Source organism: Gobio gobio (genome assembly GCF_949357685.1).
Source record: "Gobio gobio genome assembly, chromosome: 20".
NCBI lineage: Eukaryota > Metazoa > Chordata > Actinopteri > Cypriniformes > Gobionidae > Gobio > Gobio gobio.
This window is the reverse complement of record NC_137113.1, coordinates 1,539,443-1,556,942: the sequence shown is the minus strand read 5'-3', so window position 1 is coordinate 1,556,942 and position 17,500 is coordinate 1,539,443. Positions and strand designations below refer to the sequence as shown.

Below are 17,500 nucleotides of genomic sequence, written 5' to 3'. Positions count from 1 at the left end.
TATACTTTAAACAAATATGTATAAATAGACTTATTTTCACTCAATAATAATATAACGCATGGTAATTAAACTTGAATATTTATTTCATAACATTTTTAAAACCACAACAGAAATACCTGCATTAATTACAAAGCATAAACAGCGGGACAAATATTGAGCTGTTTTATTGGAGCTGAAAGTGGCCTCTATATGCCGAATCTTTTCAGAAGAGGGAGAACTTTTTTTTCAACACGACTTGTTTTAAAAATTGCATGAATAAAGAATAAATAAACTGGATAACCATTAATCTTTTAATGCACCGTCAACTGCTAATTTCAAAGCAAACACTGCGTCACATAATCAAATTCAGTCAGCTAATAAAGCTTGATCATTTAATGCAATATAACACCATTTAATACAAGCATCAACCGTCTATATAGAAAACATTGAGCTGTATTGGCAATCTGAAAGACTATAGGACAAATGTTTGACAGATGCTATAGCCTACTTGGACAGGCTTAAACGAAATCCACAAACTAGCCTAAATCAGACTATTTGAGCTTAAAGTCTGAACTGCTTATTTAAACGTCTGAAAAGAATGTCCTCCAATACCTGCGCTTTCATTGATGAGCTCAGCGGGGAGAGAAATGTGCTTGAGGCGTGTAAATGCGCTCATACTGACTTGCGTTACTGTAGATTCACAGATGACATTTCACTCTCGCTGGATCCGTCACGTCACATGCTGTAACTCTATTCATGATTGGTCACTGCCAGACTAAAATATTAAAGAGAACGATAAAATAACGTTATTAACCGGTTAATGTTCATTTCAAATTAACGTTTCTGTTCAGAACGATTCAAATTGATTTTGTTTTCGTTTTTGTTCCTCTTAAAGGGTTAGTTCAGCCAAAAATGTAAATTGTGTCATTAATGACTGAGCCTCATGTGGTTGGACACCCGTCAGACCTCCGTTCATCTTCAGACACAAATGAAGATATTTTAGTGTAAATCTGATGCTCTGAAAGGCCTCCATTGGCTCAACTTTACACTCTCAAGACCCTTAAAAGACACTAAAGACTAAAGTTACAAAGTCCATCTCACTACAGCGGCTCTACAATAACTTTATGAAGACGAGAATAGTTTTTGTGCGCAAAAAAACCCTAAATAACGACTTATATAGTGATGACGATTTCAAAACACGGCCTCATGAAGCTTCAGAGCGTTATGAATCAGCGAGTCGATTCAGCGGTTCAGAGCGTTATGAATCAGTGAGTCAATTCAGCAGTTTGGAGCGTTATTAATAGGGCTGTAATCAACCAAAGAAAATCTTGGTCGACTGAAGTCCTGAAATTTTCGACTAAAAATCGACTAAAAAATGACGTTAGGAAAAAAAAGTTAAATTAATTAGCTGCGCACTGTGCGCAGTACTTGGTAGCCTTGTTGTCTGCATAAATGAGTTATAAATAAACATAAAAAATTTGTAGGCTATTTGCAGTATATTAAATAGTTTTTGAGCTGATTATTTTGCACTGAAATGAGTCTGACACACGAGTCTGTCAGCTCTGACAGCGTTGCATCACGTGCACCTGCGCAATATCATAGCCTATGACTTCCCAAAATATAGTACTATTGTCAACTAAATACCATCACAAGAACTTTTGAGGAATATGCAACATAATTTAGACAATTGTTTTTGTCATATGTATTATAATAACTGACAGACAGTATAATTTCAGCCGCTCTGTGCAGCTCGAACATAGGATCAGCTGAGCTCAGCTTCGCGGCTGAGACACGAATAGACTATTAACTTAAAGCTTTTACTCTTAAACACAAAAGGGCACGTCCACTTTAATAAAAAATGAATATTTATTAAACAAGCCAGATCAAGAGCAGAAAAAAACGCTCTCACAATTAAATAAATAATATAAGTTACAGAAAACTAGCCTTCTTCAATCTGTCTCTCTTCTCCAGTGGGTTGGGCTAATCCAAAAGTGAAAACAATGGGGGTGTTTTGAAGACAGACTGATACCTGTGAAACAGGGGTGCTCTGAAAACACCCCCATTAGCAGTTAGTGCTTTCCACCTGATGAAATGAACGCGGCGCGGCAAAACTGATGAAATGAACACGGCAAAACTGATGAAATGAACGCGGCAAAACGGACAGTACAGATCCACTTTTGTGGCACGACTGAAGCGTGGTGTTGTGACGCTTCCCCTCATGTGTATGTTGATGGGCGTTCCTCAAGTTTACCGCTATGGTCGTGCGTTTGAGCCAGCGGGGAATGAAAAAAAAGGACCGGCGAGAGACTTCTCTTCGCCAGTTGGTTGGGCTAATCCAAAAGAAGTGAAAACAATGGGGGTGTTCTGAAGACAGACTGATACCTGTGAAACAGGGGTGCTCTGAAAACACCCCCATTAGCAATTAGTGCTTTCCACCTGATCAAATGAACGCGGCGCGGCAAAACTGATTAAATGAACGCGGCAAAAACTAATTAAATGAACGCTGCAAAAAATCGACCAATCAAAATTTTGGTCGAGCCAGAACGTATCGACCAATAATCGACTAATCGACTGGGAGATTACAGCCCTAGTTATTAATCAGTGAGTCGAATCAGCAGTTTGGAGCGTTATGAATCAGTGAGTCGAATCAGCAGTTTGGAGCGTTATGAATCAGTGAGTCGAATCAGCAGTTTGGAGCGTTATGAATCAGTGAGTCAATTCAGCAGTTTGGAGCGTTATGAATCAGTGAGTCGAATCAGCAGTTTGGAGCGTTATGAATCAGTGAGTCGAATCAGCAGTTTGGAGCGTTATGAATCAGTGAGTCGAATCAGCAGTTTGGAGCGTTATGAATCAGTGAGTCAATTCAGCAGTTTGGAGCGTTATGAATCAGTGAGTCAATTCAGCAGTTTGGAGCGTTATGAATCAGTGAGTCGAATCAGCAGTTTGGAGCGTTATGAATCAGTGAGTCGAATCAGCAGTTTGGAGCGTTATGAATCAGTGAGTCAATTCAGCAGTTTGGAGCGTTATGAATCAGTGAGTCAATTCAGCAGTTTGGAGCGTTATGAATCAGTGAGTCGAATCAGCAGTTTGAATCGCCAAATTTCAGCAGTTTGGCGGTTTGACACACGATCCGAATCATGATTCGACTCACTGATTCATAACGCTCCGAAGCTTCATGAGGCAGTGTTTTGAAATCGTCATCACTATGTAAGTCTTAATTTAGGGTTTTTTTGCGCACAAAAACTATTCTCGTCTTCATAAAGTTATTGTAGAGCCGCTGTAGTGAGATGGACTTTGTAACTTTAGTCTTTAGTGTCTTTTAAGGGTCTTGAGAGTGTAAAGTTGAGCCAATGGAGGCCTTTCAGAGCATCAGATTTATACTAAAATATCTTCATTTGTGTCTGAAGATGAACGGAGGTCTGACGGGTGTCCAACCACATGAGGCTCAGTCATTAATCACACAATTTACATTTTTGGGTGAACTAACCCTTTAAATTTTCTTTCGTTTTCGTTCCTTGAACCGGTTGAGAGCCCTGAAAAGCAGTATCGGCTCCAAATATCGGCTCAAGAATATCGGCAGCTCGTATCGCTCATCGGCTAAGGCTGATGAAAAAAAAATCCATATCGGCACTAAAAAATCCATATCGGTCGATCCCTAATTGAAATCGCTAAATGGCCTTAAACAATGACTAAATAAGCTGCAAAATGTGAAGTTTTCTAATAAATGCAGGATTGCTTCTGACTCTGCATGAGCATCGGCCGGACACTATTCGCCTGTTAGCCAGGGGTCAAAGGCCAAAGTGCGAGAAAATCTGCGCTAAAACGCACTCGTCTGTTGCCCGGTAACCATTTATGAAAGGATGGATTTGAGAATGCTATGGTTTAGTGTGAATATCTTGTCTGACGTGCTCATGTTTAGGACGGAGTAGCTACAGTAGCTTCAGTTTCTCAGGAAATGTTTTTCTGCGAGAGCTTTATCGTCCCCTCGGAATTATAACTTGTGTAGCCGACATTTTGGAAGTTATTATTAAGAAATTAAAAGGTTATTTCTACATAGTCGAATGGAATGTAAAAAAATGAGGGCTGTCAAAAGATTAATCACGATTAATCGCATCCAAAATAAAAGTTTGTGTTTACATAATATATGTGTGTGTACTCTGTTAATTATTATTTATATATAAATACACACACAAGCATGTATATATTTAAGAAAAAAATATTATTTTTATATATAAAACATTTATATTTATTATAGATTATATAAATGTATATACAGTATATACATGCAAATATTTTTTAAATATATACATGAATGTGTGTGTATTTATATATAAATAATAATTAACAGAGTACACACACACATATACACATATATATATATATATATATATATATATATATATATATATATATATATATATATATATATATATATATATATATATATATATATATATTACGCACATATATTACGTAAACACAAACTTTTATTTTGGATGCGATTAATCGCGATTAATCTTTTGACAGGCCTAAAAAAATAAATGTTTATTTCCAGCAAAATAAAAGCGGTTTAATATTTGTTGTTTTTAAAATAAGTCTCTTCTGCTCACCAAGGGTGCATTTATTTGATCAAAAATAGCTACAGTAAAAACTGTAATATTGTGAAATATTATTATAATTTAAAACAGCTGGTCTATGTGAATGTACAGTAAACTGTAATTTATTCCTGTGATCAAAGCTGAATTTATCATCATTATTATTACGGTCTTCAGTGTCACATGATGCTTCAGAAATCATTGTAATATGATGATTTGAGCTCAAGAAACATTTATGATTATCAGTGTTGAACAATGTTTTTAGGATTTTTTGAAAGCTTTCTATTTCAGAGAAATGCTGTTCTTTTGAACCTTCTTTCATCATAGAATCCTGGGGGAAAGTGAGCATATTCAGCATAAGAGACTACTTTAAAAAAAGTTAATATCCCAGTGTGAACTGTAGAACAGTGAGGTTATGAATATTAACATCTGATCACTCCTGTGGGTTTTGCTAATGTTACAATTAAAAACTTTATAAGGGTAAAAACATGCCAGCCAGACATGATGAAAGCAACAACGCTACATCTAATAACATTGAGCGGATTATCAAGAATTGACAATAGTCAATCGTATTGGTGGCATCGAGGGACCCCAAATAAAATGTTGCTTAGGGCCCCATAAGGGCTTGGGATCTTCATCATCATCATCCTCATCATCAGAACCTGTTCTCCACACTCACCCTCTCCAAAAGCTCCTTCAGACACACAAACGAGAAGGACAGAACCGGGATCAGAGCAGCCGTGTGTCCGCATGAGGCCAGCTCCTGAAACAACAGCCCAATCTCTCAAAACCATGATTATTATGATTATTAATATCACACATGATGAGCCATTACCTTGATATAAGGGTCTGCTTCACTGTCACTCTCCCTGGGCTCTTTCAGAAGCAGCACTTTCATGTTTGCGGTCTCCTCACACACTCACACAAGGTTAATAATGTCTAAATAATGCCTAAAGGAGTCGGTTATTCACACAACAACGCCCATAGGAAAGCGCAAGGTGTCACACACTGATAACACACAACAATAGCAAACTCATGCCCTGACATCATCAAGGGTCAGATTAAGAGTTTGCATGATTCATGAATGTACTGTGTCTTGATATGATCTGAGAAATACCGCAGAACATACAGCCGCGAGTGAGTTTATGCAGCTGTCCGCATGTTTATTGTGATATTTGAACTGTAGCCGTGAAGCGGGAAGCAGCAGCGACGCCATAAACAGAACAGCGCGAGTTTTCAAAATAAAAGTCTCCTTACGAACTAACAGTGGAAACAGTAATTTATTATTATTAAAACAAAATAATAATATTTGCAGGATGTGGTAACTTATGTTTTTAATCAATTTATGAAGACATTAAAAAAAAAAAAGTATTTTAGTATGAATAAGTTAGTCTTACTGTTATCTATAAGCTAGTGTTGCTCCAAAACAATTGACATTTAGAAGAAATAAGCATTGATCACTCTGCACTTCTCATCAGATTTCCTGTCCAATCAAATGCTCTCTAGAATCTGAAGCCCCGCCCCCTACATTATAAACAGGCTGAAATCGGTCACTCGTTCACACGTTTACCTTTTCTACATGGCACCTATATAGTGCACTATATAGGGGATGGGGAACGATCAGACTGTGCACTATATAGGGGATAGGGAACGATCAGACAGGGCACTATATAGGGGATAGGGAACGATCAGACAGTGCACTATATAGGGGATGGGGAACGATCAGACTGTGCACTATATAGGGGATAGGGAACGATCAGACAGTGCACTATATAGGGGATGGGGAACGATCAGACTGTGCACTATATAGGGGATAGGGAACGATCAGACTGTGCACTATATAGGGGATAGGGAACGATCAGACAGTGCACTATATAGGGGATAGGGAACGATCAGACTGTGCACCATATAGGGGATAGGGAACAATCAGACTGTGCACTATATAGGGGATAGGGAACGATCAGACAGTGCACTATATAGGGGATAGGGAACAATCAGACTGTGCACTATATAGGGGATAGGGAACGATCAGACAGTGCACTATATAGGGGATAGGGAACGATCAGACTGTGCACCATATAGGGGATAGGGAACGATCAGACAGTCCTCTATATAGGGGATAGGGAACGATCAGACTGTGCACTATATAGGGGATAGGGAACGATCAGACAGTCCTCTATATAGGGGATAGGGAACGATCAGACTGTGCACCATATAGGGGATAGGGAACGATCAGACAGTGCACCATATAGGGGATAGGGAACGATCAGACTGTGCACCATATAGGGGATAGGGAACGATCAGACAGTGCACTATATAGGGGATAGGGAACGATCAGACTGTGCACCATATAGGGGATAGGGAACGATCAGACTGTGCACTATATAGGGGATGGGGAACAATCAGACAGTGCACTATATAGGGGATGGGGAACGATCAGACTGTGCACTATATAGGGGATGGGGAACAATCAGACTGTGCACTATATAGGGGATAGGGAACGATCAGACTGTGCACTATATAGGGGATAGGGAACGATCAGACAGGGCACTATATAGGGGATAGGGAACGATCAGACAGTGCACTATATAGGGGATGGGGAACGATCAGACTGTGCACTATATAGGGGATAGGGAACGATCAGACAGTGCACTATATAGGGGATGGGGAACGATCAGACTGTGCACTATATAGGGGATAGGGAACGATCAGACTGTGCACTATATAGGGGATAGGGAACGATCAGACAGTGCACTATATAGGGGATAGGGAACGATCAGACTGTGCACCATATAGGGGATAGGGAACAATCAGACTGTGCACTATATAGGGGATAGGGAACGATCAGACAGTGCACTATATAGGGGATAGGGAACAATCAGACTGTGCACTATATAGGGGATAGGGAACGATCAGACAGTGCACTATATAGGGGATAGGGAACGATCAGACTGTGCACCATATAGGGGATAGGGAACGATCAGACAGTCCTCTATATAGGGGATAGGGAACGATCAGACTGTGCACTATATAGGGGATAGGGAACGATCAGACAGTCCTCTATATAGGGGATAGGGAACGATCAGACTGTGCACCATATAGGGGATAGGGAACGATCAGACAGTGCACCATATAGGGGATAGGGAACGATCAGACTGTGCACCATATAGGGGATAGGGAACGATCAGACAGTGCACTATATAGGGGATAGGGAACGATCAGACTGTGCACCATATAGGGGATAGGGAACGATCAGACAGTGCACTATATAGTGGATAGGGAACGATCAGACAGTGCACTATATAGTGGATAGGGAACGATCAGACTGTGCACCATATAGGGGATAGGGAACGATCAGACAGTGCACTATATAGGGAATAGGGAACGATCAGACTGTGCACCATATAGGGGATAGGGAACGATCAGACAGTGCACCATATAGGGGATAGGGAACGATCAGACAGTGCACTATATAGGGGATAGGGAACGATCAGACAGTGCACTATATAGTGGATAGGGAACGATCAGACAGTGCACTATATAGGGGATAGGGAACGATCAGACTGTGCACTATATAGGGGATGGGGAACGATCAGACAGTGCACCATATAGGGGATAGGGAACGATCAGACAGTGCACTATATAGGGGATAGGGAACGATCAGACTGTGCACCATATAGGGGATAGGGAACGATCAGACTGTGCACTATATAGGGGATGGGGAACGATCAGACAGTGCACTATATAGGGGATAGGGAACGATCAGACTGTGCACTATATAGGGGATGGGGAACAATCAGACAGTGCACTATAGGGGATGGGGAACAATCAGACAGTGCACTATATAGGGGATGGGGAACAATCAGACTGTGCACTATATAGGGAATGGGGAACAATCAGACTGTGCACTATATAGGGGATAGGGAACAATCAGACAGTGCACTATATAGGGGATGGGGAACAATCAGACAGTGCACTATATAGGGGATGGGGAACAATCAGACAGTGCACTATATAGGGGATGGGGAACAATCAGACTGTGCACTATATAGGGAATGGGGAACAATCAGACTGTGCACTATATAGGGGATAGGGAACAATCAGACAGTGCACTATATAGGGGATGGGGAACAATCAGACAGTGCACTATATAGGGGATGGGGAACGATCAGACTGTGCACTATATAGGGGATAGGGAACAATCAGACTGTGCACTATATAGGGGATGGGGAACAATCAGACAGTGCACTATATAGGGGATTGGGAACGATCAGACTGTGCACTATATAGGGGATAGGGAACAATCAGACAGTGCACTATATAGGGGATAGGGAACGATCAGACAGTGCACTATATAGGGGATAGGGAACAATCAGACAGTGCACTATATTGGGGATGGGGAACAATCAGACAGTGCACTATATAGGGGATAGGGAACAATCAGACAGTGCACTATATAGGGGATAGGGAACCATCAGACAGTGCACTCTATAGGGGATAGGGAACGATCAGACTGTGCACTATATAGGGGATAGGGAACGATCAGACAGTGCACCATATAGGGGATGGGGAACAATCAGACAGTGCACTATATAGGGGATGGGGAACAATCAGACAGTGCACTATATAGGGGATAGGGAACAATCAGACTGTGCACTATATAGGGGATGGGGAACAATCAGACAGTGCACTATATAGGGGATGGGGAACAATCAGACTGTGCACTATATAGGGGATGGGGAACAATCAGACTGTGCACTATATAGGGGATGGGGAACAATCAGACAGTGCACTATATAGGGGATGGGGAACAATCAGACAGTGTACTATATAGGGGATGGGGAACAATCAGACAGTGCACTATATAGGGGATGGGGAACAATCAGACTGTGCACTATATAGGGAATGGGGAACAATCAGACTGTGCACTATATAGGGGATGGGGAACAATCAGACAGTGCACTATATAGGGGATGGGGAACGATCAGACTGTGCACTATATAGGGGATAGGGAACAATCAGACAGTGCACTATATAGGGGATAGGGAACGATCAGACAGTGCACTATATAGGGGATAGGGAACAATCAGACAGTGCACTATATTGGGGATGGGGAACAATCAGACAGTGCACTATATAGGGGATAGGGAACGATCAGACTGTGCACTATATAGGGGATAGGGAACCATCAGACAGTGCACTCTATAGGGTATAGGGAACGATCAGACTGTGCACTATATAGGGGATAGGGAACGATCAGACAGTGCACTATATAGGGGATAGGGAACAATCAGACTGTGCACTATATAGGGGATAGGGAACGATCAGACTGTGCACTATATAGGGGATGGGGAACAATCAGACTGTGCACTATATAGGGGATGGGGAACAATCAGACAGTGCACTATATAGGGGATAGGGAACAATCAGACTGTGCACTATATAGGGGATGGGGAACAATCAGACAGTGCACTATATAGGGGATGGGGAACAATCAGACTGTGCACTATATAGGGGATGGGGAACAATCAGACTGTGCACTATATAGGGGATGGGGAACAATCAGACAGTGCACTATATAGGGGGTGGGGAACAATAAGACAGTGCACTATATAGGGGATAGGGAACGATCAGACAGTGCACTATAAAGGGGATAGGGAACAATCAGACAGTGCACTATATAGGGGATGGGGAACAATCAGACTGTGCACTATATAGGGGATAGGGAACGATCAGACTGTGCACTATATAGGGGATAGGGAACGATCAGACAGTGCACTATATAGGGGATAGGGAACAATCAGACAGTGCACTATATAGGGGATGGGGAACAATCAGACAGTGCACTATATAGGGGATGGGGAACAATCAGACTGTGCACCATATAGGGGATAGGGAACGATCAGACAGTGCATTATATAGGGGATAGGGAACGATCAGACTGTGCACTATATAGGGGATAGGGAACGATCAGACTGTGCACTATATAGGGGATAGAGAACGATCAGACAGTGCACTATATAGGGGATAGGGAACGATCAGACTGTGCACTATATAGGGGATAGGGAACGATCAGACTGTGCACTATATAGGGGATGGGGAACAATCAGACAGTGCACTATATAGGGGATAGGGAACGATCAGACAGTGCACTATATAGGGGATAGGGAACAATCAGACAGTGCACTATATAGGGGATGGGGAACAATCAGACAGTGCACTATATAGGGGATGGGGAACAATCAGACTGTGCACTATATAGGGGATGGGGAACAATCAGACAGTGCACTATATAGGGGATGGGGAACGATCAGACTGTGCACTATATAGGGGATAGGGAACAATCAGACAGTGCACTATATAGGGGATAGGGAACGATCAGACAGTGCACTATATAGGGGATAGGGAACAATCAGACAGTGCACTATATTGGGGATGGGGAACAATCAGACAGTGCACTATATAGGGGATAGGGAACAATCAGACAGTGCACTATATAGGGGATAGGGAACCATCAGACAGTGCACTCTATAGGGGATAGGGAACGATCAGACTGTGCACTATATAGGGGATAGGGAACGATCAGACAGTGCACCATATAGGGGATGGGGAACAATCAGACAGTGCACTATATAGGGGATGGGGAACAATCAGACAGTGCACTATATAGGGGATAGGGAACAATCAGACTGTGCACTATATAGGGGATGGGGAACAATCAGACAGTGCACTATATAGGGGATGGGGAACAATCAGACTGTGCACTATATAGGGGATGGGGAACAATCAGACTGTGCACTATATAGGGGATGGGGAACAATCAGACAGTGCACTATATAGGGGATGGGGAACAATCAGACAGTGTACTATATAGGGGATGGGGAACAATCAGACAGTGCACTATATAGGGGATGGGGAACAATCAGACTGTGCACTATATAGGGAATGGGGAACAATCAGACTGTGCACTATATAGGGGATGGGGAACAATCAGACAGTGCACTATATAGGGGATGGGGAACGATCAGACTGTGCACTATATAGGGGATAGGGAACAATCAGACAGTGCACTATATAGGGGATAGGGAACGATCAGACATTGCACTATATAGGGGATAGGGAACAATCAGACAGTGCACTATATTGGGGATGGGGAACAATCAGACAGTGCACTATATAGGGGATAGGGAACAATCAGACAGTGCACTATATAGGGGATAGGGAACCATCAGACAGTGCACTCTATAGGGTGTAGGGAACGATCAGACTGTGCACTATATAGGGGATAGGGAACGATCAGACAGTGCACTATATAGGGGATAGGGAACAATCAGACTGTGCACTATATAGGGGATAGGGAACGATCAGACTGTGCACTATATAGGGGATGGGGAACAATCAGACTGTGCACTATATAGGGGATGGGGAACAATCAGACAGTGCACTATATAGGGGATAGGGAACAATCAGACTGTGCACTATATAGGGGATGTGGAACAATCAGACAGTGCACTATATAGGGGATGGGGAACAATCAGACTGTGCACTATATAGGGAATGGGGAACAATCAGACTGTGCACTATATAGGGGATGGGGAACAATCAGACAGTGCACTATATAGGGGATGGGAACAATCAGACAGTGTACTATATAGGGGATGGGGAACAATCAGACAGTGCACTATATAGGGGATGGGGAACAATCAGACTGTGCACTATATAGGGGATGGGGAACAATCAGACTGTGCACTATATAGGGGATGGGGAACAATCAGACTGTGCACTATATAGGGGATGGGGAACAATCAGACTGTGCACTATATAGGGGATGGGGAACAATCAGACTGTGCACTATATAGGGGATGGGGAACAATCAGACAGTGCACTATATAGGGGATGGGGAACAATCAGACTGTGCACTATATAGGGGATGGGGAACAATCAGACTGTGCACTATATAGGGGATGGGGAACAATCAGACAGTGCACTATATAGGGGATGGGGAACAATCAGACTGTGCACTATATAGGGGATAGGGAACGATCAGACTGTGCACCATATAGGGGATAGGGAACGATCAGACAGTGCATTATATAGGGGATAGGGAACGATCAGACTGTGCACTATATAGGGGATGGGGAACAATCAGACAGTGCACTCTATAGGGGATAGGGATCGATCAGACTGTGCACTATATAGGGGATGGGGAACAATCAGACAGTGCACTATATAGGGGATGGGGAACAATCAGACAGTGCACTATATAGGGGATAGGGAACCATCAGACAGTGCACTATATAGGGGATGGGGAACCATCATACAGTGCACTATATAGGGGATAGGGAACGATCAGACTGTGCACTATATAGGGGATAGGGAACCATCAGACAGTGCACTATATAGGGGATAGGGAACGATCAGACTGTGCACTATATAGGGGATAGGGAACCATCAGACAGTGCACTCTATAGGGGATAGGGAACGATCAGACTGTGCACTATATAGGGGATAGGGAACCATCAGACAGTGCACTATATAGGGGATAGGGAACGATCAGACTGTGCACTATATAGGGGATGGGGAACAATCAGACAGTGCACTATATAGGGGATAGGGAACACCATCAGACAGTGCACTATATAGGGGATAGGGAACGATCAGACAGTGCACTATATAGGGGATAGGAAACGATCAGACAGTGCACTATATAGGGGATTGGGAACAATCAGACAGTGCACTATATAGGGGATAGGGAACGATCAGACTGTGCACTATATAGGGGATAGGGAACGATCAGACTGTGCACTATATAGGGGATAGGGAACCATCAGACTGTGCACTATATAGGGGATAGGGAACGATCAGACTGTGCACCATATAGGGGATAGGGAACGATTAGACAGTGCATTATATAGGGGATAGGGAACGATCAGACTGTGCACTATATAGGGGATAGGGAACGATCAGACTGTGCACTATATAGGGGATAGAGAACGATCAGACAGTGCACTATATAGGGGATAGGGAACGATCAGACTGTGCACTATATAGGGGATAGGGAACGATCAGACTGTGCACTATATAGGGGATGGGGAACAATCAGACAGTGCACTATATAGGGGATAGGGAACGATCAGACAGTGCACTATATAGGGGATAGGGAACAATCAGACAGTGCACTATATAGGGGATGGGGAACAATCAGACAGTGCACTATATAGGGGATGGGGAACAATCAGACTGTGCACCATATAGGGGATAGGGAACGATCAGACAGTGCATTATATAGGGGATAGGGAACGATCAGACTGTGCACTATATAGGGGATAGGGAACGATCAGACTGTGCACTATATAGGGGATAGAGAACGATCAGACAGTGCACTATATAGGGGATAGGGAACGATCAGACTGTGCACTATATAGGGGATAGGGAACGATCAGACTGTGCACTATATAGGGGATGGGGAACGATCAGACTGTGCACTATATAGGGGATAGGGAACGATCAGACAGTGCACTATATAGGGGATAGGGAACAATCAGACTGTGCACCATATAGGGGATAGGGAACGATCAGACAGTGCATTATATAGGGGATAGGGAACGATCAGACTGTGCACTATATAGGGGATAGGGAACGATCAGACTGTGCACTATATAGGGGATAGAGAACAATCAGACAGTGCACTATATAGGGGATAGGGAACGATCAGACTGTGCACTATATAGGGGATAGGGAACGATCAGACTGTGCACTATATAGGGGATGGGGAACAATCAGACAGTGCACTATATAGGGGATGGGGAACAATCAGACTGTGCACTATATAGGGGATAGGGAACGATCAGACAGTGCACTATATAGGGGATAGGGAACAATCAGACAGTGCACTATATAGGGGATGGGGAACAATCAGACAGTGCACTATATAGGGGATGGGGAACAATCAGACTGTGCACTATATAGGGGATGGGGAACAATCAGACAGTGCACTATATAGGGGATGGGGAACGATCAGACTGTGCACTATATAGGGGATAGGGAACAATCAGACAGTGCACTATATAGGGGATAGGGAACGATCAGACAGTGCACTATATAGGGGATAGGGAACAATCAGACAGTGCACTATATTGGGGATGGGGAACAATCAGACAGTGCACTATATAGGGGATAGGGAACAATCAGACAGTGCACTATATAGGGGATAGGGAACCATCAGACAGTGCACTCTATAGGGGATAGGGAACGATCAGACTGTGCACTATATAGGGGATAGGGAACGATCAGACAGTGCACTATATAGGGGATGGGGAACAATCAGACAGTGCACTATATAGGGGATGGGGAACAATCAGACAGTGCACTATATAGGGGATAGGGAACAATCAGACTGTGCACTATATAGGGGATGGGGAACAATCAGACAGTGCACTATATAGGGGATGGGGAACAATCAGACTGTGCACTATATAGGGGATGGGGAACAATCAGACAGTGCACTATATAGGGGATGGGTAACAATCAGACAGTGCACTATATAGGGGATGGGGAACAATTAGACAGTGTACTATATAGGGGATGGGGAACAATCAGACAGTGCACTATATAGGGGATGGGGAACGATCAGACTGTGCACTATATAGGGGATAGGGAACAATCAGACAGTGCACTATATAGGGGATAGGGAACGATCAGACAGTGCACTATATAGGGGATAGGGAACAATCAGACAGTGCACTATATTGGGGATGGGGAACAATCAGACAGTGCACTATATAGGGGATAGGGAACAATCAGACAGTGCACTATATAGGGGATAGGGAACCATCAGACAGTGCACTCTATAGGGTATAGGGAACGATCAGACTGTGCACTATATAGGGGATAGGGAACGATCAGACAGTGCACTATATAGGGGATAGGGAAAAATCTGACTGTGCACTATATAGGGGATGGGGAACAATCAGACAGTGCACTATATAGGGGATGGGGAACAATCAGACTGTGCACTATATAGGGGATGGGGAACAATCAGACAGTGCACTATATAGGGGATAGGGAACGATCAGACAGTGCACTATATAGGGGATGGGGAACAATCAGACTGTGCACTATATAGGGGATGGGGAACAATCAGACAGTGCACTATATAGGGGATGGGGAACAATCAGACTGTGCACTATATAGGGGATGGGGAACGATCAGACAGTGCACTATATAGTGGATAGAGAACGATCAGACAGTGCACTATATAGGGGATAGGGAACAATCAGACTGTGCACTATATAGGGGATGGGGAACAATCAGACAGTGCACTATATAGGGGATGGGGAACGATCAGACAGTGCACTATATAGGGGATGGGGAACAATCAGACAGTGCACTATATAGGGGATGGGGAACAATCAGACTGTGCACTATATAGGGGATGGGGAACAATCAGACAGTGCACTATATAGGGGATGGGGAACAATCAGACTGTGCACTATATAGGGGATGGGGAACAATCAGACTGTGCACTATATAGGGGATGGGGAACAATCAGACTGTGCACTATATAGGGGATGGGGAACAATCAGACTGTGCACTATATAGGGGATGGGGAACAATCAGACAGTGCACTATATAGGGGATGGGGAACAATCAGACTGTGCACTATATAGGGGATGGGGAACAATCAGACTGTGCACTATATAGTGGATAGGGAACGATCAGACAGTGCACTATATAGGGGATAGGGAACGATCAGACAGTGCATAAAATAAATAAGTATATATATATATAATTAGAATCTGTGAAAAGTCATCTAAATGCAGTGTATTCTTCAGTGTATATCTGACGTGTGTGTGTGTGTGTGTGTGTGTGTGTGATAGGGAACGATCAGACAGTGCACTATATAGGGGATAGGGAACGGTTTAGAGGTTAGGAGGAAACTGTGGCTTTATTCAGATCAACGGCTCTGGGCGAGCTGTGATTTAAACTGAACGCTTTTGTCTGTTTTAAAAAGGGAAGTGGCTGTTCAATATGTCTTCAGTTTCAGTGGAAATCATGTCAACACACTGAATAACGCTGCACATCTCAAGGCCCTTCAGTGGGACTTTACCAAGCATAAATAAGTCATATGTAAGATATAAATGTATTCAAAATGATGAGACTTGAATGCATTAGTGGCCGCATGTGTTCCAGCAGTCTAAAGCTGGAGTTGGTGTTTGTTGGCTTTCGCTGGGTCAGTGTGAATTGTGCTTTATAGTCCTCTGACAGGCCAGGGCTGTGTCCGTTTGTTTCAGTAGTTTAGCAGTCCAACACAGACCTGGACCTGGCCTGGACGCTTCTTAACCCCTTTCAGGACGCTAGAGGTTCTGCACAGTACAAAAGGGCATATATATATATGAATGTATTACTGAGTTTGCTAAAAAATTAGATAAAAAATAACCTTTCACAGATAAGATTAGTACGTGAGTTAGTTTAATTCAGCTGTTGAAGTCTAGACCTCCATTTTATATATATTTTATATATAAATATTATATATTTATTATTATATTATTATTATTTGTTTCATACTGTCCACTTCACAAAAAATATTGTACAATATCTATATGCTCTATATGGTGGTATTTTCTCATGAATATAAAACTTGGGAAGCGTTTAGTCGCTCGTATTATGAAAAATGCAGATCTTCTGATTGTGATTGGATGGCCTCGCTGCTCTGACTCCGCCCTCTTCCGCATATCATTATGAAGTTGAGCGCAGGAGTGTCCGTGTCGCTTACCTCACCTCTCCGAAACTCTCCGCTCTCCTTCACCTTCATCCCTTCATCCCCTGAACATCTGCTCACCTGAAGAGGAAGAGGAAGAGGAAGATGAACGACTCGCTTCACGCGTTTGACTTCGAGCGTCGGTTTGATGAGCGCGTCGCGCTGG

General features: G+C 43.0%; 2 protein-coding genes across 2 annotated transcripts in view; one reads left to right on the top strand and one right to left on the bottom strand.

Moving 5' to 3' along the window:
* The window catches only part of uros (uroporphyrinogen III synthase), a 14,147-nt gene extending 8,348 nt beyond the window's left edge, over positions 1 to 5,799 (bottom strand). The window contains exons 1-2 of the mRNA XM_079845587.1: positions 5,410 to 5,799; positions 5,254 to 5,337 (exon numbers count right to left, since the gene is read on the bottom strand). Coding sequence (XP_079701713.1) covers positions 5,254 to 5,337; positions 5,410 to 5,472 — 147 coding nt within the window. The 5' untranslated portion in view covers positions 5,473 to 5,799. The remainder of the gene's footprint in view (positions 1 to 5,253; positions 5,338 to 5,409) is intronic.
* An 11,512-nt stretch (positions 5,800 to 17,311) lies between these two features.
* Positions 17,312 to 17,500, top strand: part of LOC307143820 (very long chain fatty acid elongase 6) — a 7,718-nt gene continuing 7,529 nt past the window's right edge. The window contains exon 1 of the mRNA XM_079845588.1: positions 17,312 to 17,500. This exon is cut by the window's right edge and continues 19 nt beyond it. Coding sequence (XP_079701714.1) covers positions 17,440 to 17,500 — 61 coding nt within the window. The 5' untranslated portion in view covers positions 17,312 to 17,439.